The following is a 16,912-nucleotide window of genomic DNA, read 5'->3' on the forward strand; positions in this document are numbered from 1 at the left end:
CGGGCCCCACGCGGGGGGAGCACAGAGCCATGAAGGGGGAGGAGGGAAAGAGAGGAGGGTGGAGAGACACAAACCTTCCAGCTAGGGATCTGAGATGACGGGAACATGCCGGGCCCAATGGTGTAATAATGAGCGTAGTCTGGAAGGTGGACAGAGGTGACCCGAGGGAGCAGGCGGGAGGCAGGCAGGCAATGAGGGGAAAGGCTTGCCCCCACGGGCCCCACATGGGACTCACTTGGCAAACTACAGTGAGAAAACCCGTTAGACAACTGGAAACAAAACAAACAAAAAAAGGGGGGGGGAAGGAAAATAAAATTAATATAACAGGATGAGTGTGGAGGTACAAGATGGCATTGACATTCAAGGGAGGAGGGAGACCTGAGTATTTATAAATAAAACAAGCGGCGGGCCCCGCTGCTCCTGGATGATCCGTGGTACCAGAGGAAGGGCCACGGGGGCAAAGAACACATACTGGACGGCAAGAAGTGTTCAGTCAAGCAAATAATTTATCTACATTTTAGAGTAGTGTGGAAATTGATCGGTGTCCTTAATTTTTTGGCATTCTCAATGGTTTTGGATGATTTATAACCGATGGAGCTTAATTTCACGGTGATAATGATTTGTTCATCTCATTATGCAAATTTAAAACATTCTCAAGCAACAACTGAAAACTGTTCATTCCGGGTTTCTGAAATCATCACACTGTTCAGGAGCAGAATCCAAATCGGGGTGACGGGGGAGGAGGGGTTGGCGAACTAAAAGGAAGAAAAGCGCACAGCCTCTGATGCAGTGAGATGTCCTCCTCCGATGGTACCGCAACAAGGAGGCCACGGTGGGTGGGGTACTTGGGAGGGGGAGGGGGGACAGATGAGCGCACGACACTTCTGAGAAGGAGCCTTCCACCTCCGAGCTCCCCATACCCCTTCCTCTCCCTCAGGACACTGCAAGGTCATTGCCCAGGAGCCAGGCACCCTTTCAAGAAAAAGCCCTCAGCCTTGTCCCTCTCTCTGTCCCCAAAAGGGACTGCTCCTGGGATGCATTTTGTAGATTTTGAGTTTCAAGGTCCTGGTGGTGACAGTGACGGTAGGTGGGGGGCAGGGGAGGAGGGGTTGGCCACGGTGGCCGGGGCCCAGCCGGTCACCTTCTCTGTGGACGCCCAGGCGCCCATGGTGGAGCCTGAGCTGACTGAGGTGGGCGAGCTGCACTCGCTCACGGACTGGCAGGTTTCGGAGGCTTCAGAGGAGGCCGAGCTGGACGAGTTCTGCAGCAGGGAGGGACCACATGCCACCAAAAGTAACAGGAAATCAAAACAAGAAGATGGGGTGGGGAAGTGCACGCACAGAGAGAGAGAGAGACAGACATATACACAGAAGAGGGAAGGATGAGAGAAGCAGAGGGTTAGGGTTATTTTTTTCCCTTTGCCAAAGCTGCACCCACACAGAGGCTTTCAAGCCCTCGAAAAGCAGCATGAGACACCTGCCAGATGGTCAGCCCCCCAGGACCCTGATGTGTGTGTGTCTAGTGTGTGCCTGGCACTGGTCGGTGAGACTCCCGTGTTCCTTTGGGCATTTCTTCTCATGCCACACGTCGAGGTCCCAGGGGAGGCCTGCCTTTGCTATCTCTCAGGTGCACAGGCATACTTAGTGCCTGAGGACTGACCCCCTCCACCACCACCACCCAACTTGGGCTTCTGCTCCATACCTCTCCAGTCCCCAGCCTCTCCCTGTGTCACATGCAGCCTCTGCACCCATGCAGGGTGGTTTCCAGCCATGAAGCTGCATCTTCACAGGGAAGGTTTTTAGGTTTCTCTGCCTGGGAAATGATTTTGAGGTTTGGCCAGTGAGGCCTTGAGATCAGTGCAATGTTTCCAGGGGCCATCTAGGGAGGGACGGAGCATCTGGAGAGATCTGGGGCATTACAGAAAGGAGGTCTGACTTGGGACAACATGTCCTTGTGCCGATCTTTATTTCACCTCCAGTCTTGCCGGTCGCCTGGTGTCAGCCGGGGTACGTGCCCCCAGCTCAGTCTCCTGACATTTGGCTCGGGCAGGGACCATGCCCGTGGGCTCACCGTTATGTCTCAACTTTCTAGTCCTGTACTGGCACGTGACAGGTGCTCAAAACTACTGAATGGATGAGTGATGAAGACCATCTCTTCCAATATAAACTTCCAATATAAGCACCAAGATCGTGCTCGGGCACACCCAGATATTTAAGTTCTGTTCGCTGCTAACTGCAATCTCCAGCTCATCCTTTTGTTTAAATAAGCCCAACCCTACCGGGGTCTACTCTTACTTCCTCAAAGTGTTCCTGAATTCACTGCCAAGGAGGCCAGATTCACGTTTCTGTCATGTTCATGTCCACCTCCTTCACAGCCAAAGAAAGAAAGGTTCCGGCAAAGGGACAGAGCTATAGCTCTCCATCCTGCAAGCAGCAAGGCTCTGAGAAGACACTCCAATGCATGGGGCCCCACAGAACCAAAGCAAGGACACGCTACCCACTGGACGCCCTGATGGCTCCTCAAGCTCAGAGTCTGGTTGGTGGTTCCGGAGCCAAAGTTTGAGAGTTTGTATTTAAGTTATGATTCTGTCACTTCTCAGTTGAGGAGCCGCAACCTTAATCTAAAACTCCAATTTCTTTCATTTTTGGCATAGGGCTCACTAATATCTAACAGAGGAAGAGAAAATGAAATTTTCTATGTGTCCATCTATGTATGTAGCACTTAATCAAGTGTACAAAGAGGCCAGTTATCACTGTAATTTACTAGGGCTGTTCATTTTGGTCCCTCTAATTCAAGTATGTTCAACTTGAAAAAAAGAACCAATAAACCATTCCAGGACTGCAGGTTCCTATTTCTTTTGGCTTCTGTTCATTTTTCCTAAAGAACCTCTTGCCTCCATGGAATGAACAGCTCTAGGACGAGACCCTCACAACAGACATAGTCCCACTCCTGGGCACAAGTGGATTGAGGTTAAATTTGAAAAGGGCACAGTGGAGGAAAATATTTAACATATTTCATCACGTGGCATTGGTTGAGACCCATGTGACCGAGTAGAGAAATGAAGGGCTCCTTCCCCTTAGAGATGTGTGTGTCCTTCCTCATCCTAAATAAAGGTAACATTTTAGGAGACTGGATCCTCTGGCCTATGTGATTTGTACAATTTCCTTAACTTCCCCTCTACCTTACAATTAAAACCACCGGAATTCCCTTTTTTTTTTTTTTTTTGTAAAAATAGAATTCTGTTTTAAATTTTGCAGCATCCCTGGGCCTATTAAAACTACCCTAGAGTACCCTAGAGTTGCTAGCCAAGCAACTTGGGCACCAGCTTTCAGATTTAAGTAAATCCCACATGCCAACTTCTGCTTCCCTCGACATTACTGGAGGCAGAAACGCTCACTTCAGCCTGATCCACACACAGTCTTTGTCAGGGAGGCTGGAGCACGTGGCCTCTCTTTTTTTAGAAAGGAGTGTCAGCACACAATACTATGTTAATTTGTCAGTTGATTAAAAACACACACAGAATTAGGCTGCACATCAGAATAGCCTTGGAAGAAATTGCAAATTCCTGTTTTCCTTTCAACCATTCACACTCTGCTTTCAAGACACACAGGTATGGTTTAGCTCTGCCACATGGCGGGGGACAGGCAGGTGACGCCTTTCGGACCAAGCCAAAGCGCCCCAGCTGGGACAAGCACATTAGAACTCAAAGTCGTGGCTCTTGGCCCAGAATGTCTCTGTTTGAAATGAAGTCTCTCTGCCACAAAGACAGAGAGAGGCCACAGTCTCCTGGGACAGCTGAAAAATGCCAGAGGGACCACTGAGCTGAGAACCTCTGGGTTCACCAACGTCAGACACATCAGGCAAGGAACCTTCTGGCTTAAATTCCCAAAATACTTCAGCTGCTTTCTCTACATGAAGTGTTCCCCAAAACACTCTCCCAGGGACACCTCATGGCTGAGACAGAACAGAAAGGACTCTGGACTGCTTGCCAGAAACCCTTGTTCCAGGTCCCCAACCTGCAGGTCAGATAATTGTGCAGCTTGGGTAAGTCACATCTCTGAGCCTCTGTTTCCACAACAAAACAGGGATAACAATGCTGCACAGATAGCAGACGTAGCACGTCCTAGGGTGGTGCCGGGGACACTGCAGTCAGTGACTGCGAAGCCAACTGGATACCTGGATACAAGAAAAGCACGCGACCTTCTAAGTCCAAAGGATCTTGGGCCAAAGCTGGGTCAGCCTCAGAACACACAGTGGGCACTGAGCCACATGCTCCCAGCAGATGGCACTGTGGGGCACCCTGGATGGCGTCTGCTGTTGTGCTGATTACTAAGTAGGAAGCCAGACCCCTGGCACTCAGAGAAAGAGGATGGAGAGGGTAGCACGGGAAGGGCATCACAATACCCTGTCCAGCCCCTGCCTCCTGCTCCAGCTGGAACCATGGGCTGGGCTGGGTCTGGCGCCACTTGACCCAACTGGGGCTGCAAGATTCCCCGCCGTCCCCTCTCCCAGGAGCAGAATGCCAACGGAATTATCTGCAAGGGCTCTAAGGATTCATTCTCATCCTCACACCAATTGCTAAAAGGAACTGGAGAGGGCCAAGGAAGGTTTCCAAGGCACCGTTCAAGGACAGAATCTCCGCCATTCAGAGAGAAGCAGACGTGCCGGCGGAGAAGGTGCCACCATCGCACGCATGTCCGTTAATTAAGCAGCATGCGAAGCCGGGCACTTACAGGGATGCCGGAGGATGGCCAAACTTCCTTGAGTCCGTCTACTTACCTGAGAGGACTCCCCAAACCAATGTGGCGACTTGACCATCACCACCATGGAGACAGGCTTCAAACCCAACTTATGGTTCTCACCCTTTGGGGAAAGGACACATCTAAAGATGAGAAATTAATCCAGAGGTTTCTTGCGTCGAGAGGACAGGGGTCTGCCTGAACCAACATCTTTCTTCGCATCCGGCCAGTGACGGTGGTCCAGGCACCACAGCCACTTCTGGAGCCAAGGGCACCCTTACCTGGTTGGGGGCCTCTGGCGGCATGGGGGATGGTGACTTGGACTGGAAGGCGTCCTGCGAAATGAATCCTGAGTCGTGGGAGGACACGCTGGACAGGCGGACGGGCGCCTGCTGGGCCAGGTTGGAGCTGCGGTAGCGGTAGTGTGAGCTGGGGGAGTGAGTGTGAGAGCCGCTGGAGCGCGAGTCACTGCTGTTGACGCTGTTCAGGCTGCTGTGGGGGCGGAGGGAACACGGGCGTGCAAGGTTAAGGGGCAGGGATAGGGGAAGGGGGGAAACAGAAGACAACGGAACAGGGGAGGGGGGAGAACATAATATAATCAGCTGGGTACCACGGAGAGCTGGGCCAAAGGTAAAACGTGTTTCCAAGACACCAAGTCATTAAGCTAGTAAACAAAAGGTTTTTATCATGTGAGCAAGCGGGGAGAAAAGTGGGAGTTGTCAAAAAGCAGGTCTGCCAAGACTGACTTCTCTGATGGTACGATGAGGTGTCCCTGGCACGGAGGCCCAGGATTCTGAAGAGTCAAGTGCTACCCAATTAATTCAGCTAGGTCATCTACCACCAAAGCTAGAGACCTAACATCCGTGGCAGGAAAAGAGACGGGGCTGATCTTATCTGCTCATCTGCTTGCAGAATCTCATGACCTTGGAGCGAAACCCACTAAGGCTTCGGCATCATCTGGTTAGTATATTCAAGGCTCTCCCTTAGATGCACCATCTGGGTCCAGGAAACCAAGGTCCACCCGGACAACCATCACTTTGGGAGTGCAGGTGCCACGGGGCCCCTCAAGGAGACTTCATCCTCAACGAGCCTGGTTCAAGACCGTCATAAAGAACACAGGCAAATCAACTCTGTGTGTTCATGTCAGCGTGTTTTACCTCTTCTTACCAGAGTCGATGCTTGAATGAATGGCTTTTCCCTGATCACAGAAATTTCTCTGTGAGAGTATCTGCGGGCCTGGTGTTAGCAGCACACGTGGCAAGAGGCAGGCGGCTTTCAACAACTACAGGCAGCCGAGGCTGAGCTGTTTGTTTCCGAGGTGAACAGTAAACAGGATGTTGAGAAGCGTCACACACCCTCTGGGTGTTCTGTCTGCGCTGCGTCTCCAGTTCTAACAAGTATGCGCTCTGGTAACTCAGAGTGCAAAAACCAGAAAACCGAACACAGCCCCGCGGTCCAAACAAGCAGAACCGACAACGGGAAGCACTGGAAGGGCCGGAATAAACAACCCAGCCTGGGATTACCAAGGGTGTGGTTTCTGCTCCCGGCAAGAGAGTCTTGTCAGATTTCACAGACCCTGACAGCTAATGAGGTAGTCAGGACCGTGACTGCTCTACGCTAGAATTACTTGACAACGAATGTTCCGACAGATAGAGGGGAGTGTGCCAGAGGAAATCACTGCCGCTGGGGATAATTACCATAATTTTTGCTTCCCCCGACCCCACCCCCCCACCCCACCAATCAGCCAGAAGAGGGCATTTGGGGACTGGCAGTAAAGCCCACAGCAGCTGCACTCCAGCAAGCTGAAGGCCGATGCTGTCAGTGCCGCATGATTTTTGACTGAAGCTAAAACTAGAAGAAAGAAAAGAGAACTCGTGCAGCTTTGTTTTGTATTAGTGAGATAGTTAGTTCTCTTTGTTAGCAAAATGAAAACCCAACAGATTTGTCAAACACGCACACACACACACACACACACACACACACACGCACACACACAGCCCATAAGTGATGACAAGGAACCAACCAACATTTTCATGATGTAGCATCTTAAGTTTGAAATTACTGCTCTGTGTTTACTACCCAAGGTCAAATATGAAACCACACACACACACACACACACACACACACACACACACACACACACACACGTGTTTGGGGACATAACCAGACACAGACCAGGCAGATCCACCCTGCTCTTTCCTCTCACTGCTAAATTCGCAAGAAGTGGAAATCTACTTGGCTTTGAAAAGTCAAAGAGAAAGGTCAGTAGGTTGCGTACATCAAGAAGGGTTAGTGATGCGTGATGAAGCTGCCATCCTTCAAAAAGAGAATACGCTTTGCAGTCAGCAGGCCAAGAATGGTCTTCTAACAGAAAACCGCTAGAGAACAATTTTGCAGATGGCAGACATTTCCGGAGGATTCTCGCTGCAGGTGAGTAGGAGCAGGGCCCAGCTTTACTTACCTGCAGACACTAGACTTGCGGGACATGGTGGTGCTGGGAGAAGAGGGTGGCGTCTGGTACGACCAACTATAATCAGAACCTTTCAAGTCCAGAATCACCTAAGGGGACAGAGCCAAGTGGGTAGGTGAGGTGCTGAGAAGGGAAACATCATCCATCAAATCTTTAACCTGTATCATCAAAATGCTGTCATCATCGAGGGGTGGGGGTTAACGTACAAAATGTTGTTAACGTCCTTTCTTCAGTTAAAGAACAACAGTACCAATCCATCAATGTCATAATCCTTTTTCTGAGACAAGCAAAAATATAAAAAATTGGAAGGGGGGAGGGGACCATGAAATGTCAGTCTAGAGGGAGAGGGAGAGATTTACAGCTACAGATTAACGATTTACAGGAGTCAGGTATACTCAAGGCCAGAATTTATAGGATTCTTGTCTCATAGCACCACAAATTCAATGATGGTGTTAGGATTTGTCGGTCTTGCACGTTAGCCGCCTGATATTCAGTGGGTCACTTCTGGCCCTGAGATTTTAAAACCTGACAGAATCAAGAGCAAGCCAATTTGTTCGCAGTTACTTCTACATCTGGCTCCCCTGCTTGACAAATAGCTATTTGAATGTGAGGTCTACCTTTCATTCACGTAGTAGATTCTCAATAAATGTCTATTCACGGAGCAAACGCGTGCCTGCTGTGATTTGACAAAAGCAATTTCATAGAATGGAAAACGTAAACTCTTGTATTTGTCCTCTGAGTTGGTTCTCCAGGGAGGCAATGAGAATTTTATACAAAGGGCAAAAGCCAGCATGTGATTCATCAGCTGTCCCCCCAAACACGGTCCTTCCCACTTGATATGTTAATGTCATATGAACCAAATGAATAAGCACGAAAGATGTCATCTTTTCTGTAAAAGAGATCCTGTTTTAATCCATCAGAATGGGAGAAATTCAGTGAGAATGGTTCACAAGGATGACCAAAACACATCACTATCATGTTCCTGTGAGAGTTTATTTCTAGAGGACAGGTGAACACAGTGGTTAAGGCCATGCATGGGCTCTCGACTGCTGGGTTCAAATCCCACTTCCACCACTAATTAGCTAGATGAACCTGGTTAAAGGACTTTATCTCTCAGTGCCTCAGTGTCCTGCTCTGTAAAATGGGAATAATACTGAAGATTAGCTGAGGAAGTCTATGTAAAGCGCTTAGAACATACATGGCACACAGCAAGTGCTCTATAATGGCTAGCAACGATGGTTACTGTATTTCACCATATAGTGAAACACAGATAGGACTTCAAATGAGATGCCTCCGGGAACTCTCGAGACCTTGAACCTTTATGTCTTTGGTTTGCTCTCCCGAGTGCCCACAGCTCCTACCTGTTCACTTGAGGAGGGCAATTTGTGAGGGTCCATGGTCAGGCTTTTCAGATCTTCTGAGATGGTCTGAAGGTGAGTTATTTCCCCTAGCATGGAGATTTCTTCTTCCTGAAGGAAAGTAATCCACAACATGTCATCATGAGTGATTCATTCATGGTCTTGGCTCAACTGTTTTTATTAGGGTTACTGTCTAACCCTTTCAACTTTCCAGAAAAGTTACCTCGAGACTGGTACATCTTGGCTAAAGGCACTACCAGCCCTTTCTTTTGGGAAACAGAAAGGGAAAAAGGAATCTGCCATAATTATGGAGTGACCTGTCCTGCCCAGACAGTGGTGAGCAAGTCAAAGAAAACACGTGGCCTTCCTCATGGTGCCTGGTGGGGGAGGGGGGTGAGCTGCCACATCTTCCCGGATGGTCCGCCTGCATCTTCTCATGGAGTCCTGCAGCATAGCCCCCTCCATAGGCCGAGGCCCTCTGAGCTCACTCAGCTTCGACAGTTGACACGATTTGGAACAATTTTGGTCCAGATCTGATAACAGCTCTTGGTGACAGCACATGTGTGTGTAATAAAGTTAACTATCCCCTCCCCCTTCTTATTTTTTCCCCACCTACTTGATAGAAAGTCACAGCAAGTGAGATAGGGGCAGGAGACTGTGGAAGAAAGTCATTCACTTCACCCAAGTACCAAGCTGGGACTGCAGGCCTCGGCAAGAATGAGCCATGGAAAAGTTCTGTGCTCAGAGGAATGACTCCTCCTTGGGCATTTTGCTAGGGCTGAGGGAAGTGAGCTGGGGTCGTTGTGTCAGCTTCAAGAATGCCTACAGCAAAAGTCCTCAATTATGGCATGCAAATGATTTACTTAAAAAAATAAGTCTTGGAGCGCCTGGGTGGCTCAGTCGGTTAAGCGTCTGACTTCGGCTCAGGTCGTGATCTCGCGGTCCGTGAGTTCGAGCCCCGCATCGGGCTCTGTGCTGACAGCTCAGAGCCTGGAGCCTGTTTCGGATTCTGTGTCTCCCTCTCTCTCTGACCCTCTCCTGTTCATGCTCTGTCTCTGTCTCATAAATAAATAAATGTTAAAAAAAAAAAAAATAAGTCTTGCAGGGGGCACCTGGGTGGCTCAGTAGGTTAAGTGTCTGGCTTTGGCTCAGGTCATGATCTCACGGTTTGTGGGTTTAAGCCCCACATAGGGCTCTGCGCTGGTGGTTTGGAGTCTACTTGGGATTCTCTCACTCCTTCTCTCTGCCCCTTCCTCTCTGTCTCTGTGTCTCTCTCAAAATAAATAAATAAACTTAAAAAAAAAAATCTAGGACGTCTGGGTGGCTCAGGTGGTTAAGCATCTGACTCTTTGATTTCAGCCCAGGTCATGATTCCAGGATCATGATCATGGGATCGAACCCTGCATTGGGCTCTGTGGTGTGGGCATGGAGCCTGCTTGAGATTCTCTCTTCCTACCTTCCCCACCCCTCGCCAACTCATGTGCTCTCTCTCTCTCTCTCTCTCAAAAACAAACAAAAACAAAAACAAAAAAAGATTCTCTATCTGCCCCTTTCCCTGCTCATGTGTTCGCTCTTTCTCTCAAAAATAAATAAATAAATATGAATTGATTTGTTGAGGCTCTTCCCATATTAACCTCATGGTCACTCCCTGGTGTTGAACCTAGCCACTGGGTCTCAAAATCACCTGAAAGCCTTGTTTAAAACACAGATGACTGGGGATCACTTAAGTGTCCAACTCTTGATTTCAGCTCATGTCATGGTCTCAAGGTTCAGGAGTTCAAGCCCCACATCGGGTTCTGCACTGGGCGTGGGGCCTGTTTGGGATTCTCTCTCTCCCTCTCTCTGTCCCTCCCCTGCTTGCTTTCTCATTCTCTCTCAAAATAAATAAATAAACTAAAAATAATTAAAAAAAAACCACACAGATGCCTGGGTCCCCACCCCTAGAGGCTTGGATTTGGTAGGATTTGGATTCAGGAAGGTCTGGGTTGGGCTCGAGAAGCCGCATTTGTAACCAATTCCCAGGTGACACTGCTGGCCAGGCGATCGCACTTTAAGAACCACTCTGCAAGGCCTTCTAGACTTGGGGGGGAAAAGAGTAAGTCAACAACTCGGGCTAAGAACGGTGCACCAGGAGTGGGCCATGTGGCCATCGGCAACTCATGGAGAATCACTGCTCTACAGAAGTGATTCCACCATCACGATCCCTGATACACAGCCGATTCCTGACGACTCAGTGATGGTTGGATAAACAAAGGAAAGTCTCCTCCACACCAGCAATGTAAGCCTTCCAGAGCTTTCCACTGACTTACAATCACGGGCCGCAGCATAGAGATGAAGGTACAGAATCGGCCGCGTTCTTCAATCAGTGCTTTCCGGACTGCCTGCTTTTCGGTCTCTTCCAACAAGAGATACTTGTCGTTGACATCTTGGAGAGCGCTGTCCAACTGAGGCTGGATGTCACCTCTCCCTGTAAACAAAACAAAGCCCCAAGCGTGGCTTGCTGAAACACCAGCTTCTGGAACAAATGCCCTTCCTCCCTCGAGTCCTTGCTGGAGTGGAAACCGCAAGTTGCCAGGACTTAAAACAATGACTCAGTTATACTCAGGACTGAAGGTAGCTGTTTGTCTAGTACCGGCCATTTCCAGTTTCCGGTGCCCAAAGGGCACGTTTATCCTCGTGACAAGGAAGATTTCCTGGGGTGACTCCTCCTGACTTGCCTTCTTGCCTTACGTAACCCCCTATGGAGACTTCTGCCAACAAAACCCCAGGATGTGGCAGCCAGACAGTATTCTTTCTTTGTAGAACATTCTGAAGAGGCCAAGGGATGAACAAGGTGAGGGCCTGTGGATGTTGCCCAAAATGGGCAAAAAGTGGCTTTGCTGGGTCAACCTCAATCAAAGAGCCTCTGTTTGGACAGAAGTTTCTGTCTCTGAAGACAAAGATGGCAAGTATCAACTGTCCTGGCCATGGCGTGGGGGTGGGGGACGCCTGAAAATCCCTGGCAGTCAGCTTAACTCCCTGGTGGAGTCCTGAATGTTCTTATAAAACAAGCCCAGTAACAAACTGACCTACAGTCAGGTCTCTGCTGGTGCAAGTCTAAAGGGAGGGTCAGTGCTGAGCCTGACCCACGTGCGGTAATCGTCTGGCCACATCCAGACCCCAGTTACGATGCCACAACCCCTTCTAGAGTTTAAGACAGAGCATTAACCTTTCAAACTAAAACTTTATAAAATAGTTAGCACACCATGTCCATAAATAAACTTTAATTAGAACACAGAGATGCCCTCTTGTTCATATACTGTCTCTACTTGTTCTTGCTATAACTGAAGAATGGAATTGTTGTACCACATACTGTATGGCCCCTGGGCCAAGAATATTCACAACTGGATTCTTTAGAGAAAAGGTTCGCTGTGCTAGAAGAGAAACACTGGCACCACGACAGAAGGAGAGGCTACTGCAAATCTGATTTGTAGATGGGGATAAGGGGGTGACCAGCTGAGAGCCCAGCTCACGGGCTTCCATACTGGTCTCCCTATGCAGGGGCTTCACCTATCACCTGAACCAGGGAATGTTTTCTAAACTCCTTCAGAGCAGGGACTTGGAACTCTCCCAGCCCAGCCCCTGGTACAATGTCATGTGTGTATACAGCAAGTGCTCAATAAATGTCTGATCATTTTCAACACAGAAGGCTAGACATGGAAGGGGCCTTTGGGGCTATCCAACCTGTTTCCACACTTCGGCAGAAGCTGAGAGAGACTTGTCCAGCAGCGCTGTTCAGGGAAAGGTGGGGATCCAGGGCAGAGCCCACACAGCCTGACCCCTCTAGGGTTGGACTCGTTCTCCTCTGTCCCACTGCTTCGAGCCACATGAAGGAATCAGCAAGGGGCCTGAGCAGTCACCATTTAGCCCTCTCTAAAATGATGTGTCCCACTCTTGATCTCACAGTCTGTGAATTTAAGCCCCAAGTGGGGCTCTGAGCTGACAGTGCATAACCTGCTTAGAATTTCTCTCTCCTTCTCACTCTGTCCCTCTCTCACTCAGGCATGCACACACGCTCTCTCTCTCGAAATAAATAAATCAACTTAAAAAAATTTTAAATGATGTAAAGAACATTAAATGCAATGTGTTATTTGGTTTGAAAAAGGAAAGGGTCAGGGGAAATTGCCTTGAAAGTAGGAACATGTTCCATATTTTCTCTCATAAGCAGATGAGAAAGCTTAATATGGAGCAAGAGGTTGACCCAGGCTTCAAGAACATCCCCCCAGAAAAGGTCTTTGGATTTAATGAGGGAAACATCACTTCCTGGGCAGGGACTGAGCTGTAAGTTGGCACACAAAAAGAAAGTCCTGCCTAGTCAAAGGTCACCCCTGAAAACGCCTTGGATGGCTGGCGAAGTACATGCTGCATGCAGGACTCTCGCGAGTCAAGCCAGTACGAGTTCCGGACGGCTACAGCAGGCAGCACTGAGTTCCGTGCAGGGATTTTATGCGGTGATTCCATGATGGGAGAGTTTGCATCTGTCCAAGGTGACCCTTCACCCATTCCTCCATTTAGTCAATGTCTACCCTCAGGATAATTATAGCATCTCCTGCAGGTTTCCCAGCTGCCTCCCCAAGGCTGCAGGGCGCCACCGCCCCCCACCCCCCCTACGTGAACCTGGCCTCAGACCATGGGTTTCTCGAGTCTGCAGTGGATGGGAAATCTGTGAGAGCCAGGGACCGTCTAGGGAGGGGACAAGTGCACCCCACTGAGGACACCCACCGTCTGCAACTCAAGCTCTAGGAGGGAAGGCTGGGGCATCAGCAGCCCTATGAGAACCGGGGGCTTTCTATAAAATTGCTGGTTTGGGGCGCCTAGGTGGCTCAGTTGGTTAAGCATCCAACTCTTGATTTCAGCTCAGGCTCATGATCTCACAGTTTATGAGATCGAGTCCTATGTCGGGCTCTGTGCCAACAGCACAGAGGCTGTTTGGGATTCTCTCTCTCTGTCCCTCTGCCCCTCCTCTGCTGGCGTGTGCACACACACTTTCACTCTCTCTCTCTCAAAATAAACAAATAAATGAGCATTTAAAAATTATTGGTTTGTGCAACTGAATCCACATACACCTAAGGTACACCTGACAAGCCTCTGGTAGAGAAGCTCCAGGAAGCCGAAAACACTCTCTTTTGTTCTGCAATCTGCAAAACTGCCTGGTCCGTCCCCAGCCCTGCCGGGGGAGGCAGAGTGATTTCAGGCTGGTCTAGGGCCTCCTCACGTCTCTCCGTCTCCTCTATGATGTTCTAACAGAACATCATCAGAATGTTCTCAATTCCTGGGGAGGGTGGAGGGGCGTCAGGAAGATAGATTAAAACCCACAACGCTTGACCAAACCCACTTGGATGTGCGATTATGGCAGCAATGTCTTTTCCTATCAGCCTCTAATTATAAGAAATTAGGAGAACGTGTATCTTCCCTTCCTTTCACAAAGTATAAGGCACGTTTCTATCTGTAATTAATCACACTGACTTTAGAAAACATACCCACATAGGAATGAAAAGTGACGGGAACCAAGTGTCATCTAATCTGGTAAATATAAATTTAAATTATTCTATAATTATAGCAAAGTTATCTTCAATATGTATTATATTGTAATTAAAGGACTTGCAAATTGTAGTATTCTAAAATAAGTATAATCTGTAAAGACTGCTATAATTATAGGCACGGTGAGTACATTTCCATTCAGGATATATCATAACCTAAAAACACAATGTTTATTTCTTAAATTCACCAATATAACATATAATTACATTTATAAAGAAAAAAAACTGCAGGAGAAATTATTCCATGTCCCAGTTGGATGCACTAGCTTTAAGATTCAATCCAGAGTTGCAGGAGTACTGATTCAGTGCACAAGAGTTCATCCATTTGGCTCCCCCAGCACAGCTGGCCGCTCGAGTTCCCACTGGACTTGACCCCAGCCTCTCGTTCCACCTCTGCAATGGCCACCCTCACTGGGTCACCTCGATCTCTCGTCTGGAGAGCTGCAATGTCCCCCAATTTGTCACCTAACATGCTGGCCCAGAGCAGTGCCAGACTCTTGCAAAAGGCCAAGTACCACTTCTCAACACTGCCCAGCGCTTTCAGGAAAAGTCCAATGTCATCAACATCGCCTGCCCTGCAAGGCATGCGTGGGTCAGCCCACCCACCGGCAGCCTCTGAGATTCTTCTCAGGCCACTCTCTCTCCTCCCTGCACCCCACAGACCCTTCTCCAGAGTCCAGGGTCTGGCTGCATCCAATCCTCATACACGCTTCCCCTCCCCCTCCACGGCCACCTAGGGCCTGTTCATCTGGCAACTCTCTGTCCTTCAGGAAATCCCTTCTGGAACTCTCCCGTTAGATTGGGGTTTCCTTCCTTGATCTCAGAATGCCCTCCATGGATCCCACAGGACATTCCTCCCAGTACAAATTCCATCTTTATTTCTTGAGTTCTTTGACTGGGGTCAGTCTGCCCTACTGATCGGGAACCCCACGAACGTTTCTGCTCCACGCTGTACCTTCTTACCGAGCACACAGGCTCTCAACACGTGCGAATGAACGAGGCACTGGTAGGGTAACTTGGCCCGAGTTTGCTGAACGGGCTTGACCATCCTGCCCTTAAATGGCCTAACATTATGAAACACAAATCCCGGGACCCAGGACTGCCAGGCAGCCACAAGAAAGGAGAGGAGTGCCTTCAGGGGACTTTCCAGACAAAATTCCCGAGTGAAGACTTGCTTGTGACCTTTTCTCTAAACCTAAGTCACCTCAGTCTTGAGAACTGTCTTCCCACTGCCAGTTTCCAGGTCTTGGTTGTATTCACGCCGCAGAATTCCAACAAACACCACCCAGGAGGCTTTTACTCCCCCAGAATTCAGAAGATTATTTTCTTTACAGAAAATGCTGCGGGGACAAAGCACCATTAATGGGCACAGTGTCACGGGCCAAAGCAGCATCCCTAAAAGAAAAAGGATTTCATTTTTCATTTTAATTAAGTAGGGAGAGATTACAAAGTGGTCTGGAATGATATGAAGATGCCATATCTTGCAAACATTTATATTCTGTTTTCCTTAATCTTTATGTAAATGTTTAAGGCAGGAATTAATGCCCCCTATTGAGAGAAGGGAAAACCGAGACTAAGGGAGGCTACGTGGCTTGCATGGAGCCACTGAGCCAGGAATAGGCCCGGCCACCCTCCACCCGGAGGTCTTTCCTGTTCAGGCAGGAAAAGACCTCTCTGTACTTCATGCTCTCTGTACTTCATGCTCACGGCAAACATAAACCCTGGGAACAAGTCGCCAGGAGCTAAACGTTCAATGTCCCCAACAGCCCAAAGCAAAAACCCAGTCCACTGTGAATCGCATTATCTGGAACCTCCCAGCCTTCTCATCACACCCTGCAGCCCACGCCTGAGCCCTGGGGCTGGACCACGCCGGACACATTCTCAGGCAAAGGGCTTTCCCACGGGGAAGAACCAACACACTGGGTCAAGACCGCTGTCAGGAAAATATCCAAGGTCATCGGTTTTTCCTGAGACACAAGTACAGGGAAACAATCAGGATCTAACAAAATGCCTTCCATCTGCCACACACACACACACACACACACACACACACACACACACACACAGAGTACTTCATTTGGAGGCACCCATTTTTTCTCATTTTTATAGCTCACAAATCAGGGTGCGTCCTACAATCAATGGTGGGCCAGAGTTCAGTCGGCACCATCTTCTTCCCTCTTTTATCACGGTCCAGAAAAAAATGGTGTGTATCTTGTGGCATTCTAGAGTCAATGAAATGTGGGCTACAAATACAGAAACAGACGCGCAAGAAGAGGCTGGAGATGAGAAATGGAATAAGAACTCCCTTTCCCCACCAAAAGGCGGCTGTCCTTGTGATCCCTGTACAAATCTTCTACCCTGATCGCCTGTAGCAGTTTTGGATTGATTCCCCAAAGCGAAAACAAGCAGAAGTCAAAAGAAAGATGGATTCGATCAGACAAGATGGGAGGCGTTTTGACTTAAAAAAATTCTCAAACCAACTCAGTTTGTGTTATTCTTTCAACGTGCTGTGTGCCTCACTGTCCACTCGTCTGTGAGATACACATAATAGTACCCTGCTCACAGGGTTGGTTTCAGACCAAATGAGTTCATTCGCGTGAAGCATGTAGCACAACGCCCAGTACATGGTGATCGCTCGGTACGTGTCAGGTGCTATCAGTGTCTCTGAAGCCATCCTCCCCAGGCTGGGCACCTCAGCCGGGGGCAGTTTGCTGGGCACACAGGTTGGTTTTTTTTGTTTTTTTTTTTTAATTTTTTTTTTTTAAC

General features: G+C 48.8%; 1 protein-coding gene across 9 annotated transcripts in view; it reads right to left on the bottom strand.

Moving 5' to 3' along the window:
• The window catches only part of MTSS1 (MTSS I-BAR domain containing 1), a 165,215-nt gene that overhangs the window by 6,236 nt on the left and 142,067 nt on the right, over positions 1 to 16,912 (bottom strand). For 3 of the 9 annotated variants that reach the window (XM_040494372.1, XM_040494369.1, XM_040494371.1), the window contains 6 exons: positions 10,877 to 11,034; positions 8,571 to 8,678; positions 7,201 to 7,298; positions 5,021 to 5,231; positions 1,142 to 1,261; positions 75 to 269 (listed from right to left, as the gene is read on the bottom strand). In XM_040494372.1, coding sequence (XP_040350306.1) covers positions 75 to 269; positions 1,142 to 1,261; positions 5,021 to 5,231; positions 7,201 to 7,298; positions 8,571 to 8,678; positions 10,877 to 11,034 — 890 coding nt within the window. The remainder of the gene's footprint in view (positions 1 to 74; positions 270 to 1,141; positions 1,262 to 5,020; positions 5,232 to 7,200; positions 7,299 to 8,570; positions 8,679 to 10,876; positions 11,035 to 16,912) is intronic. The other 6 variants (XM_040494375.1, XM_040494376.1, XM_040494374.1 and 3 more) reach the window with 3 other exon arrangements.

Source organism: Herpailurus yagouaroundi, unplaced genomic scaffold (assembly GCF_014898765.1).
Source record: "Herpailurus yagouaroundi ecotype Mexico unplaced genomic scaffold, PumYag 186, whole genome shotgun sequence".
Classification (NCBI taxonomy): Eukaryota; Metazoa; Chordata; class Mammalia; order Carnivora; family Felidae; genus Herpailurus; species Herpailurus yagouaroundi.